General features: G+C 44.4%; 2 protein-coding genes across 6 annotated transcripts; one reads left to right on the forward strand and one right to left on the reverse strand.

Moving 5' to 3' along the window:
- The first annotated feature begins 200 nt into the window (after positions 1-200).
- On the forward strand, positions 201-3,350 carry LOC131210733 (cryptochrome-1). The gene is made up of 6 exons (XM_058204020.1): positions 201-221; positions 323-586; positions 658-992; positions 1,154-1,821; positions 2,286-2,534; positions 2,598-3,350. The coding sequence occupies exons 2-6, from the start codon at positions 439-441 to the stop codon at positions 2,836-2,838; spliced, it is 1,641 nt and encodes a 546-aa protein (XP_058060003.1). The 5' UTR covers positions 201-221; positions 323-438; the 3' UTR covers positions 2,839-3,350.
- A 1,018-nt stretch (positions 3,351-4,368) lies between these two features.
- On the reverse strand, positions 4,369-23,765 carry LOC131210737 (phosphatidylinositol transfer protein alpha isoform). 5 transcript variants are annotated; one of them, XR_009156870.1, is made up of 10 exons: positions 23,558-23,765; positions 21,991-22,235; positions 14,928-14,958; positions 10,138-10,249; positions 9,916-10,067; positions 8,087-8,164; positions 6,839-6,948; positions 6,572-6,751; positions 6,160-6,501; positions 4,369-6,077 (listed from the first exon to the last, which is right to left on the reverse strand). XR_009156870.1 is itself a non-coding variant. In XM_058204027.1 (9 exons), exons 2-9 carry the CDS (start codon positions 22,005-22,007, stop codon positions 6,363-6,365), a joined length of 819 nt encoding a protein of 272 aa, XP_058060010.1. In that variant the 5' UTR covers positions 22,008-22,235; positions 23,558-23,765; the 3' UTR covers positions 4,369-6,362. The 5 variants fall into 5 exon arrangements, 4 of the variants coding, with proteins under 4 accessions (XP_058060010.1, XP_058060012.1, XP_058060011.1 ...); XM_058204027.1 differs by having other exon boundaries at positions 4,369-6,501; XM_058204029.1 differs by lacking the exon at positions 8,087-8,164 and adding an exon at positions 8,889-8,966 and having other exon boundaries at positions 4,369-6,501.
- Positions 23,766-24,093: the final 328 nt, after the last annotated feature.

The following is a 24,093-nucleotide window of genomic DNA, read 5'->3' on the forward strand; positions in this document are numbered from 1 at the left end:
CGAAACGAAGGTGCAAACACTAAAAAACACTAACTTCTAAACTAAAACACCTTGAACATAACGGACATTTAAAATTGTGATACGAAAAAGAACAAGCAACAAGTGTTTTTTGTCCAACCCGGGCCTCTACTGTACTGGCTGTCAGTTGTGCGAGCGAAACAAAACAAAACAACCTAATGCACTTTTCAGTGCAAGTGCAACAGATAACAACGGCAACAACTGTTCGTTGCACATTTGCAATCCCTTCGCAAATATACAACTAGAACACGAGATCGTCTCTGAAGTTGTTGACAGCATGATCATTCTTCATTTTCTCTCGCAGCTGTAAGCACGGCCCACGGGATCAGCATCCGACGAGAAGCTTCAACGGCGCTGCGCGTGTTTCGAGTTTGAAGGTCAAAGTTATTAGCACCAGTTCTAGTAGCAGCCCGCGGAAGAATGACGATTAATAATATCCTGTGGTTCCGGCATGGTCTGCGTCTGCACGATAATCCAAGTCTGTTGGAGGCTCTGAAGGGCACTGCCAATCAGTCCAGTGAGCCAGTGAAATTGTTTCCGGTGTTCATTTTCGATGGCGAAAGCGCAGGTATTTTTGGCGCAATTTCTCTAACCATTCGTTTCGCGTAATCGATTGTTTCGTTTCGCCCCTTTTTCTAGGAACAAGGCTTGTAGGTTACAACCGAATGAAGTTCCTGCTGGAATCACTTGCCGATCTTGACCGACAGTTTCGCAAGCTGGGTGGTCAGTTGCTTGTGTTCCGAGGGGACTGCGTGACCATTTTGCGTCGACTATTCGAAGAGCTCAACATCAAGAAGTTATGCTTCGAGCAGGACTGCGAACCGATCTGGAAGGATCGTGACGAAAGGGTGGCAAAACTTTGCCAAATGATGGATGTGCGATGCGTCGAGAATGTGTCGCACACGCTCTGGAACCCACTGGAGGTGATCCAAACAAACGGCAATATTCCTCCGCTGACGTATCAGATGTTTCTGGTGAGATATAAACTACACAAAACCTGTTTAATGAGCGGGTTTTATCGTTTTTTTTGTGGTTGTGTACCGCTGGTATCCGTTGGCGATTGAATGGGTGCCTGTTACGTTTTTGTGGACAGTACTATTTTACTCTAAATTTTCATGAAAACAATATTCCACAGCACACCGTGAACATTATTGGCGAACCACCGCGACCTGTCGTAGCCCCCAGTTTCGAGCACGCCGAGTTCGGTTGCATTCCGTCCCTGCTGGCCTCAGAGTTGAAGCTCTGCCAAGAGGTTCAACAAAAAACTCCCGAGGAGTTTGACGTCCTGTACGATGGTAACCCAGAAATTGCGTTCCAGAAGTGGATCGGTGGTGAGACACACGCTCTCGAAGCACTCGGTGCACGTCTCAAGCAGGAAGAGGAGGCTTTCCGCGAAGGCTATTACCTACCGACGCAAGCCAAGCCTGAACTATTGGGGCCGGCCACCTCTATGAGTGCCGCCCTGCGCTTCGGATGCCTGTCGGTGCGTATGTTTTACTGGTTTGTGCACGATCTGTTCGAGAAGGTGCAATCGGGTAGCCAGTTCAAGTGCCCACGAGGCCAACACATCACCGGACAGCTCATTTGGCGCGAATATTTCTACACGATGTCGGTTCAAAATCCTTACTATGGTGAAATGGAGCGTAATCCGATATGTCTCAGCATCCCGTGGTACGAACCGAACGATGATTCGCTCGCCCGCTGGAAGGAGGGTCGGACCGGCTTCCCAATGATCGATGCCGCCATGCGCCAACTGCTGGCCGAAGGCTGGCTGCACCACATCCTGCGCAACATTACTGCGACGTAAGTAACGTGTATGCCGAAGGAACGAAGAAACTGGAGGTCAGCTACTCTGTTGAAAACTCCATTAATCGTGGCCGAAGTCGCCCCGATACATTTATTATTCATGAATGCATCTCTTTTATGTTGGCTTCGTATTCAAATGCGAAACGCTACAGAGAGGCAAATCGAGGCTACAGCATTGCTGATTTGATTGGCGGCAAATTTGCAAACGCAGTAGGCTGTGGGCCTTTCTGATTTTTTATGACAAGATCGCTCCCCTACAGGGTGTTCGGTTCTTGGATGGACTGCGGCACGGTCCAACAGCATTTTACGAGCAGAACGAAAGAAATTTTCAATTGTTCAATTGCGAAACAAATAACCTTTAAAATGTGACTCTTTGGTAATTGCTTAATTTGGTCATTTATATTAATTAATTAGTTAAATCAATTCATTTAATTGCCATCATTTTGAATGCCAAATGACAGATTCCTTACACGTGGTGGCTTATGGATCAGCTGGGAAGCGGGCTTGCAGCACTTCCTGAAGTATCTACTCGACGCGGACTGGTCGGTGTGTGCCGGCAATTGGATGTGGGTATCGTCATCCGCGTTCGAGCGTTTGCTCGATTCTTCCAAGTGCACGTGCCCGATTGCGCTCGCGTATCGTCTCGACCCGCAAGGTGACTACGTGAAGCGCTACCTTCCGGAGCTTGCCAAGTTCCCCGCCCATTTGGTGTAAGTTTCACCGCATCCGTCGGAAGCGTATGGTATTTAAAATGCGTTTTCTTTGCCTTCCAGTCACGAACCGTGGAGGGCTACACCCGAGGAACAGCTGTCGTACGGATGTATCATTGGTGAGCACTATCCGGCTCCGATGGTTGATCTGAATTCGGTGGCGAAAAGAAACTCGCACGCCATGGGATCACTGCGAGAGAGACTGCTCGATGGTGGCGCAACACCGCCACACTGTCGTCCGTCCGATATCGACGAGATCAGACAGTTCTTCTGGCTCGCCGACGATGTTGCGCTCGAAGCATAAGCGAAGCGATGGATTTATTACCCCGTTTGACGATATGTGCCACGCACACGTTAGTGGAGGGCTTATTACAGGGTAAACGATTATCTACGATCATTTCATTGATGATCCTTTTATAACTGTGTGGTGTAGGTGTACGATTATCTAATTGAATCCCACTTCGGTGATATTATTATCGTCTTAATTGTACTTTATCGTTTTGCACACGAAAAGAAGGATGGTGAAATCATAGTGGCGACAAGAAATTGAAACTGTGTATGTTCGATGTCGTCGGATCCGGTATTACTTTAAGAAACTGTGTCATAGACAGGAAAACGATTCGAAACCATTGCCTTAGATGCTGTATACGATTTGTGTAAGGAATACAACCAAAAAGACAGGTTACATGTCCATCCATATGCCAAATTAGAAAATAATTAACTATTTGATGTGGTTTCACGATCGTAATTCTACTTGAGGGTCGGAATAATTTCGGAATTCACAACACAAATACGATTAATAAACGATTAAACAAACACGTGAACGATAACTTGGTTTTAAATATTTTTTTTTGTTTGCTTCGTTTCGCTTGCTTTGGTTTGTTTTAAATATTTTACACACATACTGAACAAGAACATCAGTGTTTGTTTTCTTTTTTGTGTTGTCCTACTTTCTTCGTTTGAACGTGTCTACGCTCGTTTTGTATTATTTCACCTTATTTACTGTTTTCTCAATTACTCATGTTTCGATATCTGTTTGTTTACTGTATTTGCTTCTATATTCAACAATGTGAGCGTTCTCACCGCTACCATTTTGGTTTTCTTTGTGTGTTAATAGTTAGATTTTGTCGTCGTTTCTCTGCTTCAAATTGTGTTGCCGCAAAGTTCATTTACCGATTTGTTGCATTCATTCTTGACCCTCCATGTTGTGTGACCACTCCATCCATTTGAACCGCTCATTTCCGTAACGTTAGGAGCATGATTTGTGATGGGGTTGGAGCTAACGCCTTTGCAAACTCACTCAATACGCTTTGATGAATTCATTTCGCTAAAATGCCGCACAGGAGTATAGAATTTGATAGTGGTTTTTCATTCTCATTTATTACGCAGAGAAATGCGGTCAATAGTTTCAGCCGAATCAACAGGCTGTTTAAGTATTTGAGTTTTTCCCCCATCGAACATTTCTGAAACATCCTTGATTTGCAATAACTTGTTTCGAGTTGAATGTTGAGTAAATATGGTTTTACATTGGTGAGTACATGCCGGCCTTGCAGTTTCATTGGGCTAAACAGTGTAATTGGTGCCTTATTGTGACCTTTGGTCTCCCGGTGCTTCCCCCTTATATTCTGCAAAGTAATTTCTGTCATTGATCAGCGACTTGTCCCGAGAAACCACGAAAATCTATATGTTTTTATAGGACGGTCTTGTTTGAGGTTGAAGTCAACGGAAACCTAAAGCGTATGCAGCTACAGTCAGTAGTGGTTTCTAAAGTAAAGCTCCAAAACAACATATAGCATTCTCGGATATGAACGATATAATGCAGCATTATGAAGTTAACTTACTTTCACGCTGTTTAAGTAATGGTGTCACTTCTGAAATCGAACTATCTATGAGTCCCAGCGATCGAATAATGGTGATCTCTGTTTGTAAGCAATGCTTGATGATCACCTCAGCTAGCAAATCAAGGGATTGTTTGTCACGGTTCTTTGGTTTTCAATCTTCTGTTTGTGGCCCTAGTACATTGGTTTTGTAGATGCGGTTCTACATGGAGGATTGAGATTTCGATAGGCAAGTGCACATCTCTATTGCTCGCTCTCGGCTTTCAGCTGGCATATGAACACTTTGCGTTCTTAATTGCTCTTGAAACGTGTTTGTTGTCTTTTAAAATATACACTTTAATAAGCGTTGCTACGCAACTTTTCTTTCTTTGCTTGATGTTTACAATTGGTTCGACATTATCCTATTCGCCTGCCGGCTACAGTCGATCGGGCTGTCTTTTGTAGTTTTTAAAAAAAGAAGTACAAACAGATAACAAAAATGGTGTGGATCACGAAAAAATAACAAAAATAGCATCAAACTTACCTTAACGCATGCAGGAGTTTTGAGAGAAAATAAAATACGTGAAGAACGACTGACTAAACACTTTGCCCGCAGCTGATAAATAGACACGAACTGAAAACTAACGAATAATCTTACTACCACAAAACACAAGATAAATGGGGACGACTGGCTACTGGGATTCACAGAACCAGAAACACAATTTGCGTTTCCGGTTCGCGATCGGTTTCATTCAATCGGTGCAGGTTAAGGATCCAGAGCCGTTCAGAAGGCGATTAATATGAACCTTAGCACACCCACCACTGCTGCCATTTCGAATAATGGATTAGGCAAATTATACATTTTCCCTTTATTGTGTCGTCGGTTGGGTTCTACTCTTCAACGAACGTAGCTCTAAGTGGGGTCTCGTGATTGGCGTCTTAAGTCCTGTGGATATTGGTTCACTATATTGCTCATAGAAGCTGAAAGATACACCAACATGCACTTGCAGACCCGTCACACACTGCGTGCAGTTTCGGATTCTGGATTGGTGCGTTGCCTCAACATCCTTTGGAACGGAACTGTCCGCTTCATTCGCGTTAACTTTTTTTATTGTTTCTTTCTACCGTATGTTTGCTGCTATTATTAGCTGCTTTTGTGGTAAAGGTTTTGCAATACTTTTTGTAATTCGAACGATCAATTATCACGCTGCATTATGCAATTTATTCGGCTTAATATTGCAATAAGCATTCTGCTGTGCCTTTCTATTCTTACTGATTTCTTTATCGTCGTTCTACCATGGTTTACGCGCGGTAATTTACGGTGTTACTATTTTTAGTTTTCTTTCCGCATCTGCGCCAAAAGCCCCTGCTTGTGGGAGGCGCTTCGGATTGTAGTTTCTCATTCGACTGTGAACTTTTGTTTCATTTTGCTCCAAGTTCGGGTTTCGAATCTTCCGGTTCAGTTTATTTCTGCAAATCATATTGCCCAGTCACCTTCCCATTCCAACATGTGTCTTGCTTGCGACGACGATCGCGACAAGAAGAATGTAACGCTGCTTCCGCTTTTCGTTCACTTTGTTTACACATTATTTTAATCGGTCTTTGCACTTACACTTACTTCCGACCACTTTTTAAGCCACCTGGCGTGGGGACATTTTGCTTGTTGAGCGCTCTGCTAGCATAACCACAGTTCTATCCATCCCACTCACCACATTCGTAGTCTGCCCTACATTTTTCGTCGACGCCGCGAGAGAACGAAAACAAAAATTATAGGAAAAAACGATGAACAAAAAAAAATTATAACACACTTTTTGCTCCATTCCTGGCGTGATCACGAGTCATGGACCTCGCGGCTAGCGAAGAGATCCAATAACACTCTCCTCCCGTGCGATCCTCCGATACCGTAAACTCACAATAATCGTGACCGTCGTCGAGATGCCGTAGCATTTGTAGCAGTAGTAGTAATAGTAGTAGTAGTAGGTAGCAGAGCCCGAAGTACCGAGGGAACAAATTAATCACTTTCGGCACGCATACCACGCACCTCACCCAGGTGGCGCTGCTTGTCCAGCTCCTCTTTGGTTTTGTCCTCCAGCTCACGGATGTCCTGCATAGTTAGCCCGTGCCAGCTATCCATCCAGCAGAACACTTGCCTACGAAAAAGACGAACGAAAGAGGTGAGTTACTACTAGCAGTTCGACCACCCGCCTGCACGGTTCGTACCGGTGAAAGATGGTAAAAAGCCTCCGTTCCGACTTCTGGATAAAGTTCTCTATTCTCGACTGCAGCCCAAACCATTTGAACTCACAGGTGACGAGCTTGTAGCAGGTCATAACCGGCGACACCTTCTTCTTCCACTCCGGACCAACTAGCGGACCGCGACCGGTTTTAACCGATTTGAACCTAGGCATCAGTACGTACATCAAGCGGAAAAGAAAGTGTGCATTAGGCTCGACCCTTTTGATGCGCAAGCCTACAAAAACACGGTACTTGGTAGGATCCTCCGTTTCTCGGTAGTCCGTCTGCGACACGGGATCGTTTGCAATGTCGATGGGGACCACGTCACGCTGCTTCAGCTTCTCCGGAGTCAGCTCGTGAGCCTGAACAGTCGCGGGCGGTGATGGTTGTTAAAGACGCGATCGGTATAAAGCGGTTAACCGGGGAACGGTTTCCGGAACACAACCCGTATTGTTAGTATATCGCCAGACGAACAAAACGTGACGTGAGCGAACGGGGGTATACGGCGGTTGGGCAGGGTGTTGTTACAAAAAACACAGAGACACAGGCCGGAGACACGGGAAAAGAGAGAAGTAAAGATTAGTTTGAACGTCAGGCGAGAGTTTTTCTGAATGACAAGCATTATTGTAAAACATAGCGGTATTTCCTGTTTGTCGGTCGAACACAATCCACAGATCCACTTAAACCCGCGCGGCACAACCACAGCATTTTACAACACAACATTGACAGAAAGTTTTCGTACAAAAAGTGCCCATTAAAACTGTGGTGCAGATCGACGTCATTTTTGGTGCTTTTACCAAAGGTGACGGCGACAAATTTGCGTTTGAATTTGTGTGATGCAATGTGCGTGACGCAAAACTAAACAGCAAAGCTCTGGTGGTCGTGGCGTAAAAATAAAGCAACATGTAACATTTTAACACTCGTTTTAAGACCTAATAAACTTAGAAAAAAACATAGAATCTGTACACCATCTGGTATTCATTAGGTCAGCAACCTACCAACGACTTGTTACTTGTTTCGATTATTGTTTCGATAATAACTTGTTTCGATTATTGCTAAACTTGATAACTTGTTCTGATTATTGCTGATCGCAATGCGATGGCACAACGATTCACGAATAACATAAAACTCAGAAGGATACGAAGGATACGAGCTGGATTTACTGAATACTTGGCGTAACCCACTGATCAAACCGAAATCGCTTTAGTGCTACAATTTGGCGAATGTTGGTGGCTAGATGCACACGAATGGACATGTATACTTGGATGTAGATCATGTTAAAAAAGAAAGAAGATCATGTAAAAAATACCGTAGTGATCTTATTTTAGAGATAGAGATTTCTATTCGATTTGAGAAGCACAAATTCCATTGCCACATTTAAAATCTTCGCAATATTAAATTTTCTTCGATATAAACATGAATAAAGCATCTATAATGTGTAACATTCCACGATGAAGCGACGACGTAACAAAACGTAACAATTTTTGGCGTAACACTCACATTAGGCTGATCACCAGCGTCGGCGACGTGTAATGATTCGATACAAATGATGAAATTATCCTTCATATAGCCAGGATTCTGGCGTGTGTTGTGTGTGTTGTTCGTGCAGTGGTAGATAGAGCGAGCGAGCGAGCGGGCGAGCAAGCGCGCGTGCGCGAGCGATGTGTGTTGCGCACCGCAGGTGATGTTGCGTGATAGTGGAGCAGGCCGTTGGGCAAAGGAGCCCCGGTCAAAGGTGAGCGTGAGCCAAGATCGTGGGGTTGGCGTACGGCGGTGAAGCGTTTGTCAGCGATAAAGGATGGATTCGTAGGAGGAGTTGGTAAGGAAACCGGGATATCCGTTCGAAAAGGGACAACACGAAGATACGTTCGTTTCGATACCACCAAACACAGAAGATTTTATTGGGCGTCGAGAAATTGGGGATCATTGACGATCATTTGTTGATTAAATGTTCACACACCGTGCAGGGCGTAATATTCGTTATCGCAGAAATCCATTCGTCCATTGTCCGCACACCGAGGACAACCGGAAGCCATTGCATCAATGTAACGCAGCATGTAACGAGATGTGAGAATAACACAAACAAGGGCATACGAAACAAGCGGGTGGCAAAAGGAGACACCAAAGCATACAAACACAAATATAGGGGAAATTGGGGAATTGAAATAATGATTATCCATTATCCAGTGTTCGGGGGAGAGGAAAATGGGATTGAAAAGATGAAATGGGAGGGCGAAAAGAGCAGAAAAACAAAACAAACATACATTAGTTCACACCAGATCCTTTTCAACCAGCAACTTACGTTCTCGATATCCTCATCACCATCGATACTATACGTTTCGATCGTGACCGTCATCTTTTCCTTCATCCAATTTGGATTCTACGGGAGCGCAGAGGGAAATATGCAGATTAAGAGCATGGTCAGCGTTTCTGTTTCACTAGCCCCCTCGCGATCGATACTAAACGTTATGTGTTAGAGCGAGTTAATTGCTTGGCTTTGTTTTATGCTCGGCCAGTGGCATTATGTTTCGGGTGAGTGTAGAACGTGGGTTCCACACCACTCACATTCAAACACCACTCCTCGAATGAAACTACTATTGAGCGGCTGAACCCTTGAAATGTGTTGAGCACAGCTTCGTCGTACTTGTTTGGAGGACCGTTGTTTTGGGATTAAAAATAGAACAGATTGATTAGAATTGGCCGGATGGCTTACCGAGGGTCCCGTCTCTCTCACTATTAAATTATCTGCCACCCGGTACTTTCTTTCTTCTCTTCGTATCGCTCTCCTTGGGCGCAGGCTAAATGGCGAACCTTTTGGTCGCCTTCCCACATGGATTGAAGGATGCAGAATGACCTTTGGTGGTGAACACACGGGAACAGGAAGTATGTCGTGTCTCATCGAATCGAAATCGGATAAAAAGCACATTGGATCAATTTCCGGTGCCCCCATAGAGAAGGGCATTGCTTGCTGTTTGCTTGGTGGTGCTTGGGCCACGTTGTGGCCATCATCTTCATCGCATTTTGATGGTTGGCAAAAGGCCGAAGAGTCTTTTTCCAACGACCTCAAATTGGAACGAAAGTGGGCGTCTATCGGATAAAATCATCGTTTGAATGTTTGCAAAACAATGTAGATATGGCGGGCAGTTTAACTTTGGTGCAGCCATTTCTGATGTAATGTTTGAATGAGAGAGAATTGTAACTAATTAATCAAATCAAATCAAATAGCTTATGTGTTGTCGACCGATTCCGATTACTTTTTCGGGGAGACGACTCAGCTTCCTGTTCTTCCTGATGTGTGCCCCCGTTTTTGGTGATGACGACAAACTTACGGTTATGACCGTCCGACAGTACGGGTACGCGTTCCAGGCCTCCTCGTGTACCTCGAGTGATCCCTTGGGAGCGAGCAGCCGGATGAAAGCCGGAACCTTGGAGGCCAAGTGATAAATTTTGTACGTATACTGACCGGAATTGTACTTTCCACCTTCGAGAGAATGAGATTGGAGAAAGATTAGTGGATTTACATCGATTTATCAACGATTAGATGCCCTCACCAAGCAGTGGATAGTTGTCGAAGGGTTCATTTTTTAGCACTTCAATACCTTCGCCGCCGCCCGTTTCATTTTTGGACACCTCCGCCACGCAGTAGAGCTGTGCAACTTGGTACTGTGATGCAACATGAAAAAAGAATGGAAAATTGAAAATTTTAGATTAAATAATAAAAAACAATTCGACTTTATGTGATGAAAGTGAACTCTTGGATTCATCTAGACATGGTACCGTGCTGTTGATAGATTATGTTTTTGCTCCCATACATTAAGCTACGGTCCGGTCCAGAGGCGGCTATCGGGCCGCATTTCCCGAAGCTTTCCCATTTTCCCGTTTCTTTTTGCCTCATTCAGTGCCATTCGGACGTTCATTGTACTATGATTTATGAGCAATTATCAAATGAAGTGTGAATATCTTGCCGTAAGAGTGTTTTCACGACTTCGTAGGAGTATACGCCCTTCCCGATGCTTCGAAGTAGTGGCAGCCAAAGAGCTACAACCCACACCGAAAACCAATAGACGTGCGGAGAACATAATGATCGTTTTAAGGGAAAAGGAGAGCGTGAAATACATAAAACTTGGCAGCCTGTTAAAGGTCACCATAGCCTATCCAAGCATAGCGGCAAGTAAGACGACACTGAGGCAGTTGGTAAGAGTGTCGTAAGATCGCCCTAAAGGAATTTTGAAGGTAAATTCTTTATAGTTGAAGTATGGGCAAACTTCACTAAGTGCTGCTTTGACGTCAAATATTATTTCAATATCGTTTATATAATAAAAAGTTTACAAAAAAAAAGGTAATTATGTACGAGAGTGTTGACCTTTTAATAATCATTTTGATTATAGATTCGCAGAAAAATGACACGAAACAATGTTGACTGTTGGATCCAAACAATGGATGGATATCCGCCTGTTTTCCAACGTGCATATAAGTTTAATTTCAATAACGAAGTATCATCGATGGATATTTAATCTCTTTTAAAATGCAACATTAATCCCCAGCGAGGCAAATCGGGGGGTCCAAACTAACGCCTCTGCTTCTTGTGACTGTATCAACCTCATCCACAACTGGAGAGTGCACCTTTAATTGGCTATTAAAATGCCGATCCGTTATGCCAGTGTCAATTTATGCACTTGAAATTGGAGAGCACATAACGTGGGCACCCAAAGGCAAAATGAGTCCGCGGAAACGAGGGAAACATAAAATCGAAGAGACGATGGCCAAAACATTCCCAGTAACTTCCCAGAAGGACTTGGGGTCTCGATAAGCGTGCATGAGTGGTGCACCCGAACTCTCAACCGTATTAAAAGGCGGCGCTAATGACGTTACTACTGATGGGTGACAACATAGTCGTGTTGGAAACTGTCACCCATTCCTTCCTATGCTAGGTCGATCCTGGGAGTGCAATCGGGAACTGCTGAGGGAGTTTCAAAAGTAAGTAAAGAAATTTGAGATTTCAGACAAATTTTTGGCCTATTTACTGACCCTAAAATTGAACACGATCGCCATTCTTGAGGGGTCGCTTTTCTAAAGCAATTAATTGAACTAGTATTTTGTCACGCTCAGCTCGGATGAGCAGGATACTTCATAAAAGAAAACTGTTAGCCTGCTTCCTTCGGACGATACTTAAGTTGAAAAACAAATCCCTAGTTGATTGCCCGAACCGAAGTACCTTGCAGTTCGTAACGGTGTCCCCCTTTCTTGTGGTCATGTGTCGTTCAACGATTTTCTTTCGACTACTTCCAAAGCTCCGTGTATGACGTAATGGGTTGGAGTTTCACCCGAAAGCGCCCCCAAAGCTTTACACACACGTACACCCACAGACAGGATGTGGTGGGACGGTGACAGATGTCTTCAATTGAAGCCTTGAAATCCTTGCCCTTCCAACCCCACCCGGAAAGGAAGGGATATTTATAGCCGCAAATCACGACCACTGACAACCCGGCAACCGCCTGGCTGAAGGAGTGTGCCACCTTTTGACGTGGTTTTTCATGACTTTGACCACACCAGGCGTCTAGAGTCGACACGTGCTCTCTCCTTCGAAAAAGCGGTGCGGTTTGTAAAACGAAGCAAACACACACTGCGTCACGGAGTACTAGGAGGGCATGTGCTCTCTGCGGACTAAATATTCACCCGTGTGAACGGCCGCAGTCAGGCGGAATTATTGATTTCTTCTGTTACTTTTCCACATGACTGGCAGAGGTACGCTTCTTTAGGACTTAATTCGTGTGTTTGTTGGCCCGCGAGAGGGGTCTTACGAAATTAGAGGCTCATTTGAGGCAAAAGCTACTCTCGCAAAATGGCAAAAAAGCGAATGATAACGTGGAAAGCGTCCTTGGAGGTGTAGATGTGCGGTTTTCACTATGCTTGGAACGGCTAGAACTAGAACGCTTTATTTCGAAACTTTCATTTCATTTTCCCGTCGGTTTCCCGTTGCTATGGCCTCTGGGCGGGATTATCCGTTCTCGATTACGTATCGTTCTCGATCTCGTGTTCGGATTCTATGCGGGACTGCAATTTGGACCGCAATGGACTCGCGGATTGGGTTCTACTCGTGAACAATTCGCTGGTCGGAATGCTTCAACATCTTACAACGGGATGCAGCTTTTCACTTGATTCATTCTGGGAACGTTACTGAATTTTTAATGGTTTTTGTTTTGTTTTGGGGGCAAAAAATGGTAACTTCATCATGCCCGCCGTCAAACGGTGAGCGAATGAAAAACCAACAACCTCGACGATGCCAGCCCTAATAAAAACATTCTCCGTTCGTCTGGCGCGAGCCGCCATGGGCTCTGCATAGGGGAATTACGACGTGCTCCGCCAGCAACAACGTTTCCTTGTCCGAAGCCGAAGCTTCATCGCTTTAAATCCATCGAGTGGCTCCAGCTTCGGGTTATCCTGATTCGTAACTTTTGAGTGCCAGACGATCAACGAAAAACAAAAGAAGAGATAAAGGATTGAGATGTAACGGGGGCAAAAGTGGATGGTGCAATGGATCCAACAAAAATAAAAGCTAATACAGTATGCATTAGACATCCTTCCTGCTCCTGAATGGTGAGTTTTGAATGCAATTATGCTGCTACTCAGCTGCTCCCAATTGAACTTCTAATATCAAGCCTGATACAATGATAATGGAGCTCTCGATGCGCACATCGATACGGTGTGCGCGTCTGGATTTTCCACTGTTGATGCTATTCTCACTGCAGGCGTACAAGCTTTCGCCGGACAAATTTACTAACTCTGACACTTGGCAAAACAGCCAGAGATCCAGTCGTGAACATAATTTTCAATTACTTCCCACCGGTTCGGGATGGCTCACACGCTTATAAGGGACCCAACCGGATCATTCTCTGCTCTCATGTGGGCCACCAATTTCGACCATTTCGATGAGTGGCCCTGCGGTCCTTGTTGCTTGGCAGGCTTTGCATTTGACGTTACTTTTGTTAGCTCTGCAATCTCTCGGGCATCGTTTCGTGTGTATGTGTGCGTGGGTTGATGATTCGCTACCCGAACAAAAAAGTCACTCACATTTTCCATACTGAGAAGAAATATCTGAGCGCCGATTCGTTTCTCACCAAAGGCCAGAAAGAAAGCGCAACACCGAACAACTTTTTTGTCTCTGTCACGCTCATGTAGCATCCAGTCCGGCACTCCAACGTCAAACTGTTCGAACCTTTTAGTTTCATACAAAACGTACGACGCACGACGCAAGCAATTCGAAGAGGTTCAAATATTGGTGTAAAAATAATGTTTAATAGTGAATTCTAAGCTGTTGCTTATTTCGGTAAGTAAATTTATGCATCGGGAAGCATTTCTTGAGAGGTATTTACTTCTAAATCGTAAAAGTAAACCGCATTTGTTTACATTTTCAGCCGACCATGAAATGGAACAAAGTGTCATCCTGCTATTGAATGCCGACAACACAGCGGACGATTACGATGGAGCGAACGATACGACGATGCAAGCGGAATATCGAAAGCGACAACGCAGTGCTAAACATTTGCCAAAAAACAGTGCCATATAGAAAAGTGAAACAATTGTTCAAAAATCGTTGTTGTAAAAAACTGAATAAATGCAACACTTTGTTTACAACAGCAGAACGATTTGACAGTTCATTGAGAGGGTGTATGGAATGAGGGGAAGAGAGAATAAAAATGTAGGGGAAAACGCTCACGGCGCCCATACGATTTCTTCCGCTATAAGCCTCAGGATTCCGCTATAAGGCACTCCATCGCATACAGTCTTCCGCTATTATTTGCCGGAACTCAGCTTATAGCGGTAAAACCGCCATACTGAGAGGGGGCATCTCACGACTCGAAATCCGCGGCTAGAAAAATGAAAAATTGAGCGATTTTTTTGTTCGGGTAGAAGAATCACTCGAGCGCATCGCGCACTGAAAGCACACCAGGACACAACCCACTCGCCCGTAAGTAGAGGGAGGTGGACACTCATTAAATGGCCACATGTCATCGGCAAGAAGTCGCCGGCCCCAAAGAAAATGGTGATGATGTGGCTGTCTTTGTGCTCAAGGAGTGAAATGTGAAAGGCCAACACAACTTGCGTGCGGGTGGACTTTCTGCTTTCTATGCGTGGGCTCTCTTTACGTGGGCCGGTCGTTGGCCGAGAGCGTAACCAGATGCTGTGCTTGGTTGATGGTTGGCCTTTGGGTTCCTAGCGTTCCGAAAAGGACCTGTTAGAAGTTTGCTGCTGCGTGCGCTGATAGCCAATGATGGCGATGGTGGCGATGATGATGTTCATGATGAAGATGATGGTGATGAAGGGTGTAAGTGAATCTTACCTCCTCGACTGTCAGTGGCAGGGTAACTCGGCTGTAATGAGAAAATGGAGAGCAAAATAATTAGCCAAACGGACGGTGGACGAGTTAGTTGAGCTGAAAATTAGAACAACACGTCGATTCTTTACTATGCATCCTATGCTTGAAATTCGATTGAGCAAGCGTGCATTTCAATTTCAAACAACAGTTCTCCATAATGTATCAAGTGTAAAGTACTGTCATCTTCTTTGTGTAAATCAAAGTGTTTGCCGAAAGGAAAGAGCTGAAATTTGCACACAAATCGTGTAATACACATGCGAGTAGATAAAATAGACACATAACATGCGATAATGTGCCTAGTGTACCATTTGCTTGGATCCAATGGCGACTGTGATCGAACCGAATTTAGTTGCCGTACGATGAATCGGTCCCCAACCGGTTTCAAAATGTATGTCGATTTTGTCCGATATTGGCGATAAAACAAATATCAGTGGTACAATATCATAATAACATCGTTATTCAAGTTGATGTCCATTGCATCCCATAATGTTGATGATGAATTCCAGAATGTGATGGTAATCTAACGAAATTATTACAATCTCACGGCATTACGCGCTCATCGAGTACCGCCATTTAATAATCGCATCCCTCCAAAGATCGATTTCGTGCTTCATTTTTTTCTCTCCGCGAACGATGGTAAACGAAACAGTTACATAACAACGGTTTCGGTTCCGCAGCATGCTACCGCTTCCGCGGGCTGGTGTGCGGTTTTGTAGGCAAGAACTTTCGGGCCCGGAAACAGAGGGCAACACTGGAGTTCGGTATTCTGTTTAATTCACGATCGAGAGAGCAATGGCAACGAGAGAAAAGAGAGAACTTAGCTAGATACAATGTTGCCTCAGAGTTAGCAAAACTGGGTGAGAGCCACACTCTGCAATTGTAAGGACGATATAAAAGGATGTTTCGCGCTCTCGCCGGAAACCGGTCCCACTTCCAGCGAAGGCGGGATGTTCCTAGTAAACGTCTTGCCCACGAAAAAGGCGGCAATTGCTAAGGCATCGGCAAACAGTAGCAGCAGCAGCACGTGCTCAAAACACTGGGTCCTGGGGCAATGTTGACAAAAGCCTCTCCCGCAGCAGGCACGGGCGCGTCCGTTCTTTTGGTTGAAAAGTCACGGTGAAGCAGGTAATGGATCGAACGAACGGTAATATGATTGCATTGACTACTTGCGTTGAAAGTTTAATGCTTTGGAACTTGTTTTTGACCGGGGTTCAAGTTCCTGGCCACGGTAACGGCCGTATGCATCTTCAGCAACAATATTAAGGTCAGTTACTTATAATTATTTATCTGAGAACAAGCGACACGCCGTAATAAATACGGTCCGTTCTTCTAAGATTGAAAAAAAGAGAGACACGCCGTAGATAATTACGATCCTTATTCGATATGGAAAAAAACATTTCTTATATTATACCTTTTTGGAAAGTAATTAGTATGACGCACAACTAAAAGAATATAGTTTATCAACTTTGGTAGTGCAGGAAAAAAATGTTTCCCGTTGTTTCGCCGAAACTAGACATTACAAATAAAATTTAGTTAATTTTGAATGATGTCTAGCAATGGTGCTTCGTAAAAACATTTACCGTATTTTTCCGTGTATAACGCGCACTTTTTTCCCAATTTTTTTAGCTCTAAAATCTGGGTGCGCGTTATACAAGGGTAGTAAACATTTTGTCTTCTCCAAGCATACAAATGTGCCCTTTTAGGTACATATTCTATAGTATTATTGAATAAATTATAAAATGAAACACTTGTTAGGAATATAATTATCCATACAATATCGTTTTTAAGTCATGGCAGGAAGTTAAAACAGAAGTTGTTGTGAAATCATTTAAAAAATGTGGCATCAGCATGGATCTGAAGATGTCGCAATTTATGAGGACTCTTCAGAGAGTGACAATGAGGAGTACATTGAACAGCAATTGGAGAATATCAATTTGTCAGACAGCAGTGAATCTGAGTTTGAAGATTATTCCGAAATATAAAATACTAGTATGTCTTTTGCAATGTATACGCATTTTATCTTTAGTCTACTTTAGAATATTTATAGAGTATTTAGAGTAATACATTATTATCATTTGATATTTGTTGGATATCACATATCTGAAAAATGTAAAGTAAAAAATTTGTTTTCCAATTTTGTTCTCGTAAAATATGGGTGCGCGTTATACACGGGTGCGCGTTATACACGGAAAAATACGGTATGTCCGCTTACCCTATAAAAAAATTCCCTATAGAATGTATCAGTTTTGCTCTGAATTAGAACGTGCACTCTTTGCTTTATCAAGCTATTTCCTTTTAATTACAACAGAAAATCCAAACACAGCGACTTTAGTTACGATCTATTGCTTATAGAATTTTAATTGCATAGTCGACACGCTCGATAATTGCGCGTTGCAAGCTAGTTAGCAAACGACAGATAAGAAAATGTTCCCTTAATTAAACCAATAAGGCGCACGGTTTTGCAGTAATAAATACGGGTTTTCTTCGCGCAATCATCACCGATGAATTGGACCCGCGATTTGGGGTTCGATTTGAGAGTGTAGAATATGGAACGAAAAAATCCGACGGTCATTCTCCTCCAACTGACCGACGGGTGGCGGCATCGTCGTCGTCATAAGTCAGCAGAGTGAAGATAACGTTCGGTCGGACGTTTTTATCTACTCAACACACAAATCGTTCATCGGGCATACGAAAGCAAAAGTTGAAGATGATTTGCGAATTTCGGGGACGCCGCCTTAACGGTTCCAATGCGCTGCGTCACCCCGGTGTCGGTATTATCGATAGCCACCTTATCCGCGGCCGACGCGTTTCGTAATGTGTATCAAACCGTATTCCTCCGCGGCAAATCGCTTTACAAATGTACATGATTTTCTGCGTTGCGTCACCAGCTAAACGCAACAGCAATGGAAATTATTACAAAAACCTTCATTTACTTTCTATCCTCATCAGCAATCGCTCAGTAATCTAGAAGTTCATCGCATCTGTGTTCCGAAAGCATCTTCGTGCACAGCAGAGCATTGTTTTTAAATTCCGTTGCTCTGTCTCGATCGTTCGATCATGGGAACTTTGTTGATCAGTAGTAACCCACTACAGTCGGTAGTTTGAACGAAGTAAAACATTGCACGACTTTAGCACAAAATATCGGCATGAAAAACTTACGTGTGATAATAATGTTTTCAGCACGAAATACACACATCGTCATCCATCAAGGCAACGGGGCTGAGATAGTAAAGCGCTCCGATCGTGATGTCCTCCAACGAATAGTTTGTTTGCATACGATTGCACGGTAATGCGGATCGCAGAAGTATCGGTCCGCGTGCGTTGTACGTGGCCACCCTGCGACCATTAGTTGGAGTACCTGAAGCCTTGCACAGCCAGTAAAATGACCGGTTGGGTTATTACACACACGCTCCGTTGGTTTTTAATGCCACCATCTTAATGTTCTTAAAAAAGGCGTACGTTTCGCGTACTACCATTTTGGGGTCTTACAAATTGCATTTCCATTTTGCTCTTGCCGTTCTGTCAGAATGGCAGCACTTAATTGTTGAGAGAGAGAGAGAGAGAGAGAGAGAGAGCGAGTGAAAAAGCAAAAAACATACCATCAAGGTTCGTCCACCCGAGCAAGGTCATTCGTTTCCAAACCGGGTAGACCAACAAATGTCCGACCCGTACCATTAAAGTGTCCGGACCGCGAAAAAGCATAAGCAAATGTACCTGGGCGATAAAACCGGCGAAATAGTCTGCTGGAAAAGTAGTTGCCTTCGCCGACTGCTCGCGGTTGGCCGCGGGGGGACTGGCCTTTAGATGTTACCTTCAAACGTCTACACACGCCATTGAGCTCTCGGCGCACGGGAGTTTGCTCAATGACGCACAGTCGAGCAGATTAACTGTTACTGAGATTTTGATTCCCATTTCTGTCTCTGAATTCATGAACCTTTTCACGTTAACGTTTCCCACCTTAAGAAACTAAAGCCTGCTAAACGTGTTTGTTACGACTGTTACTGAATGTGTCGTCAAATTTTTTCGTGAACCCGAGATTTCACAGGCATATTATAATAAACCGATCAAAAGACTACCTAAAATCCTACGAAGCAATTGCTATCGCGAAAAGCTGTTTCTATTTGCCTTCTCAGGCACCTTCGCACCATGATCGGATTGCGTCGATTGATTAAACGACGACCGGCACCATCTGGCGATTAGATCGGCTTTGATACTGCACCCCACCGTATGCAAATAGTTGATTGGCCAATTAACCTGCATTGAGAATCGCTCGTCAGTGATTTTCGCACACACTACGCTGCAGGTTTTCACGATACAAGTGGTGCGCTTGGGAGAGAGCAACATGCACACAACGTGAGGAAACCTAACGCTAATTTCGAAGCATTGAAGCAGGAATGAAGTAACCATCAGCATACGGATTCTCTACGCCCGGCTGGTGGCCACCATTTGTTGAACAAGGTGTTAAACAAGTTTTCCATTACTTTGGCCCCAACGACCACAAGCAACGTGAATCCGGTCTTGTGTAGGTACTGCTACATACAAAGTAGTGCTTTTCGAAAGGAAATACTGTTCCGAAACTATTCCCAGTGGACAAGAATGCCAAGATAGCCTTCATGAAGTTCGTAACCGATATCTCTTGTAACGTTATCACACTACTTCATGAATCTTATCGCGACAAAGGAAAACACTTCTTCAAGTATGGACAACAGGCAAGCCAACGCATGAAATAAAAGTTTACCCTAATATTCCACTGTTTGATTGCTCCTGCTAGACGTGTCAGCAACTACCGTCAGATTTGCATGTACTTTCAACAATACTTATGGTGAACAGCACGCGAAAGTGTGCGTGCATGCGTAAGATATGTTTATTCTAAATGCGAGCCGCCGAAAAGTGGACCAGGCTTGAAGTGGCCGACACAATTATCGATCGACAGATTTCGTTTGTTGAACTCGATTCCAGTTTTATCGCAGAACGCTTCCTTGGCGGCAAAACTCTAACCCACCCGTGGAGCGCGAACAAGAAAAAGCATGGGGAACTTATCGCTACATCGCGTAAAATCCGCATGGGGAGTCTCCGGTGCGGTTGAGTGGCGTTTCTTCCGCCGTCGTCATTTCTTATTGGTTAGCACCGTCGTGGTGATAAGGCCTTTGAGCCTTCGAAACATGTGGTCGGTCGCCCCCGATGCTACCTGCCAGCGGAATTCCGGCTTATCGAACGGTGGGAGCATGGAAACAAGTTACTGAAAAAACAATAACCGTGCACGCATTTTGCCCATTAAACGGAGGCCACTAAAAATCAATTAACTAGAGGCTTTCGAAATCGAAAAGGACTAAAATTAAACAATAGTCGATTATAGCCGTCCAATGGACGAATGTTGATGGGAATTGATTTTTTTGTGGCTGTTACTAAGAGAAAATATCACATTGCGAGTTACCATTTTACTTTTACATTCAAGATTAAACACTATTTCAACTACGAAACTCGAGCAAACCTAGCTAATTGGGGAGCTCGAAACTCTGATCCATTTTGCCCTTCTCTCAAGGTGAACACGGTTGCTTACGAAAGAAGGTAAAACTCACAACTTTCAAGCACAAGATAACCACGGAGCGGAGTTCTATCATGCATTAGCCCTGTTTATTGGTAAGGTACGCGGGGCTTGGTACAATCTAATCTACGCGTAACAGGAAGCGAATCTTCCAAACCCCTTTCGCAGCGAGGGCAACAGGCCCTCTCCTACACAAACCGACACACAGTTGGGAAGCTTACAAAATTACATTAAAGTTGTTGATAACTTTGAAATAGAACGATCGGAAAAAGACTCTTATTCCTTTTTGGCCAATAAACCATTCGACCGATCGCGATCTTCCAGCCAACAAATTTTCACAAAAGTACCGACAGTGAGTCATAGTGAGTGGCGAGGGTGAATTAAATGGAAAATTGTCGCGATGCCAATACGGTGTGTGATCGTTGAATGATGTAATTGGTTTCCGATGCCAAAACGGACGAAATGTATGTCTTCCCTCTCGGTAGCTGCTCTGCCGGCAGGGAAATGTGTTCACTTCCGGTGTCACTATTCCGTCGAAAACGTGGCGGCGGTTCGGGGTTATTTTTGCGAAATTGCTTTCTGGATTGGAAAATCGTACCGAGAAAAACCTTGACATCGATTGCGTTGCACCACCGCGCCGCGTACATTGCGTCCACACTGCTAACCTCCTTATTGTTATTTGTGTCACCAATTAATGTCAATTATGCGCAAACCTGCTGTTTTGTTCGATCTGGCGCAAGGGATAATAAAACATATTTGGAACCCACAGGCGAAAGTATAACGAAAATGCCAAAATTGGAATAACCATTCCAGGAACTGTTCGACGGTGGTCGTGATTATCAGACTGATAAGCTGTCTTGCCGTAATCTATGAAGCCATTAGCTATGACATAGTATTGTTAATGAAGGAACGCACGGTCGCCGTGACGATTGTCATCAGCCTCGGTGGTTAATTTATGCGGAAATATGAGATCACAATCTGATCCTATAGGCGATTGCGAAACCTCACAATCATCGTTTAGTGCGATCGGAAAATACGGCAACCAATAGACGGAGAGGGAGAAAAGTTAGAGAAAGGTTTTGAACTCTCGCTCTCTTCTTTGCAAGCTCCGTGAGAGAAGCTCCATTAAGCACTCACGCACACCACGAACCATACCGTGTTCGTTGAATTAGTGTTAGCGAGTGATGAGTTTTTCCCACGCACCACACTAAACCAAAGTGCATCTCTCTGCGGGTGTTGCTGTTGCCTTTTTTCGCAAAACAAAATGCTCTTGCCGCTTCCCAAACCCTCCGCGGTGTCTCCACCGAGCCTAGTGTCAAATTGTTGGCGGAGAAAAATCAATTTTTCCTTGTGCTGCTTTTTACAACGCTTTTCTTTTCGCCTGCAAACTGGAACAAAGTTTCGGTTAGGTGCCCTACGATGCCATGGTTTTCGGCCTTCGTATAAGCAACTACACATTTAGAAAAAGGATACAATACTCACAATTCTTTGATCAACATTTTGCACCACGCTGGTGTCGAATCTGTGTTGCTCCCGGTCGCTTGTTGTGTGCTCTCCCGAAACCGTTGGCAAATCAAGCGTCAGCAACGCAATCCTAATTTTGATCACTCGGTTTGATTTCGCAACAACACTTTTGTTCAACTTTCAACTGCTTCCTAGATCGAAGTTCGTGCCACAAAGGAAGCCCACTGTGTTTCGTCTTGTTTCGCAAGAAAATGGCACGGATGCTATAGTATCGCGAAGAGCAGCAAAGGTGGAAAGAAAAGCAATAATAACGGGGCTGAGGGATGAAAATGGAAATGATGCGATGTGGGACGAGTTTCACTAGTGCATTTCCCTAGAAAATTTGACGATCGTCAAAAAGATGAATAATAATCTTCGATGCAGCACACTGAATCCGAAGAACGATGAATGAAAGAAGTGAGAAAACAAATGGGAACAACACACACATACACACGAGACCTGCACATTCGCGCCGAGAAAATTAGATCCTTGGGATCGGATTTTATGCCCCATCCCTGGGTTGGATTTCACATTAGTGTGTTCCCTTATCCTTTCACGCAGTTTTCCAAGGCAAACAGGATGCTGCGTTACTAACGGTTACCACACTACCACCAGTGCAAGAGACCTTGGCCTACTATGAAAGCATCTTTCGGGCACGATGGAGAAGGCTTGAAAACGAAACGGTGGTGTGTAGTGCAGGATTTTTCACAACATGGCCCTGGTGGCCCCAATGGCAGTGAGTTGTTTGTTCATCACCGTGTCTCGGGCGTTCCTCTTCTGTCGTCACAATACCCCGTCTTACGTAGCAGGAAAACATTAGCAACCACCTTTTGTGCGCGCACACACAATTTGCTCAGTGTCGTTTATAGTGTCGCGTGAGGTTTTTTTTTCCTCCGCCTGCTGTCGTCAGCAAGGCGAACACGTAGTCTTTTCTGCGTCCGCGGTTCCTCGCGGAAGTAAAACTAACCGGCACACCGGGAAATGTTCCTGCGATATTTTATGACTACGCGATTGTTAGGCGCTGGAGCATAATCTACAAACGAAAACGATAGGAAAGGTGGAAGCCTTTTTTTACTCTCTCTGCAATGACTAATCGAAGGGTCGAACCAGATGACTGCTCCAGCCATCCGGATGACGATCCGGCCGAGCAGCGGTGCGAACAGATGACAGCGCGAGGACGTCATGTTTTCGCGGAGCACCTCGGCCTTAACCTCACTCGCGAAGAAAACAATGCGCTGTCTCGGACAAAAACGGATCAATCATCGTGGGAGTTTTGGAGAAAAAACGTGAGTCATGGTTATGCTGTGGCCACACCACACCCGTTCCGTGTGTCGTCGGTCACGGGCCACTCGGGTTACGCAGAAACGGACGGGTTGATTTGCGTGAAGTTGTAAGCACCAAGCACCCAAGAACCAGATACTCCCGCACAGCACTTTTTCGACTGTTGTTGTTGTTATTATCTTGATTACAGAGATTTTGAGCCAGAAGCTGCTTTCATCTCTTTTTGCAGGTTTTAGTTTATTGTTTTGGATTGTATTGTACGCACCAACGAATGACTTCGACGGGAAATTCCCTATACACGAGCGCGCGTCCGTTCCCGGCAAACGTTGGAAATGTTAATCACTCTAATTTTCAGCTTGAACGTTATTATTGTTTTTTTGTTTATTGTAGCGAGAAGTTTTCAAATATTCCTTCTTGCTCGAGTTTTAATTTTAAGACTCTGCACTTTCTGACCAACTAAAGATGTGAAAACACTTTGCGTTCCCGGTCCCTGGTTTTCGCTTGCAGGTTTGCAAACTGACATTTTGCGTTCCCAGCCTCTAGAACTGACAAATGGACGGGAAAGAGATAGCCGACGCAAGAGCGGGACAGGGCACTCTTTGACAGCGCTGTCAAAGCGCCGTCACACGATGACACGCCATCGTAGCTGGTGCTGACGGCCTGCTTCGAAATGAACGGTGAATTCAAAACGCCACCAGCACGAATTCAGTTTGGTACGAAACGCATCTGCCGAGGTATTGCAAGTAAACTAAACTCCCTGCAGCTGTTGATTTGTGTTTTTATTGATGAAAAATAGGAAGA

Source organism: Anopheles bellator, chromosome 2 (assembly GCF_943735745.2).
Source record: "Anopheles bellator chromosome 2, idAnoBellAS_SP24_06.2, whole genome shotgun sequence".
NCBI lineage: Eukaryota > Metazoa > Arthropoda > Insecta > Diptera > Culicidae > Anopheles > Anopheles bellator.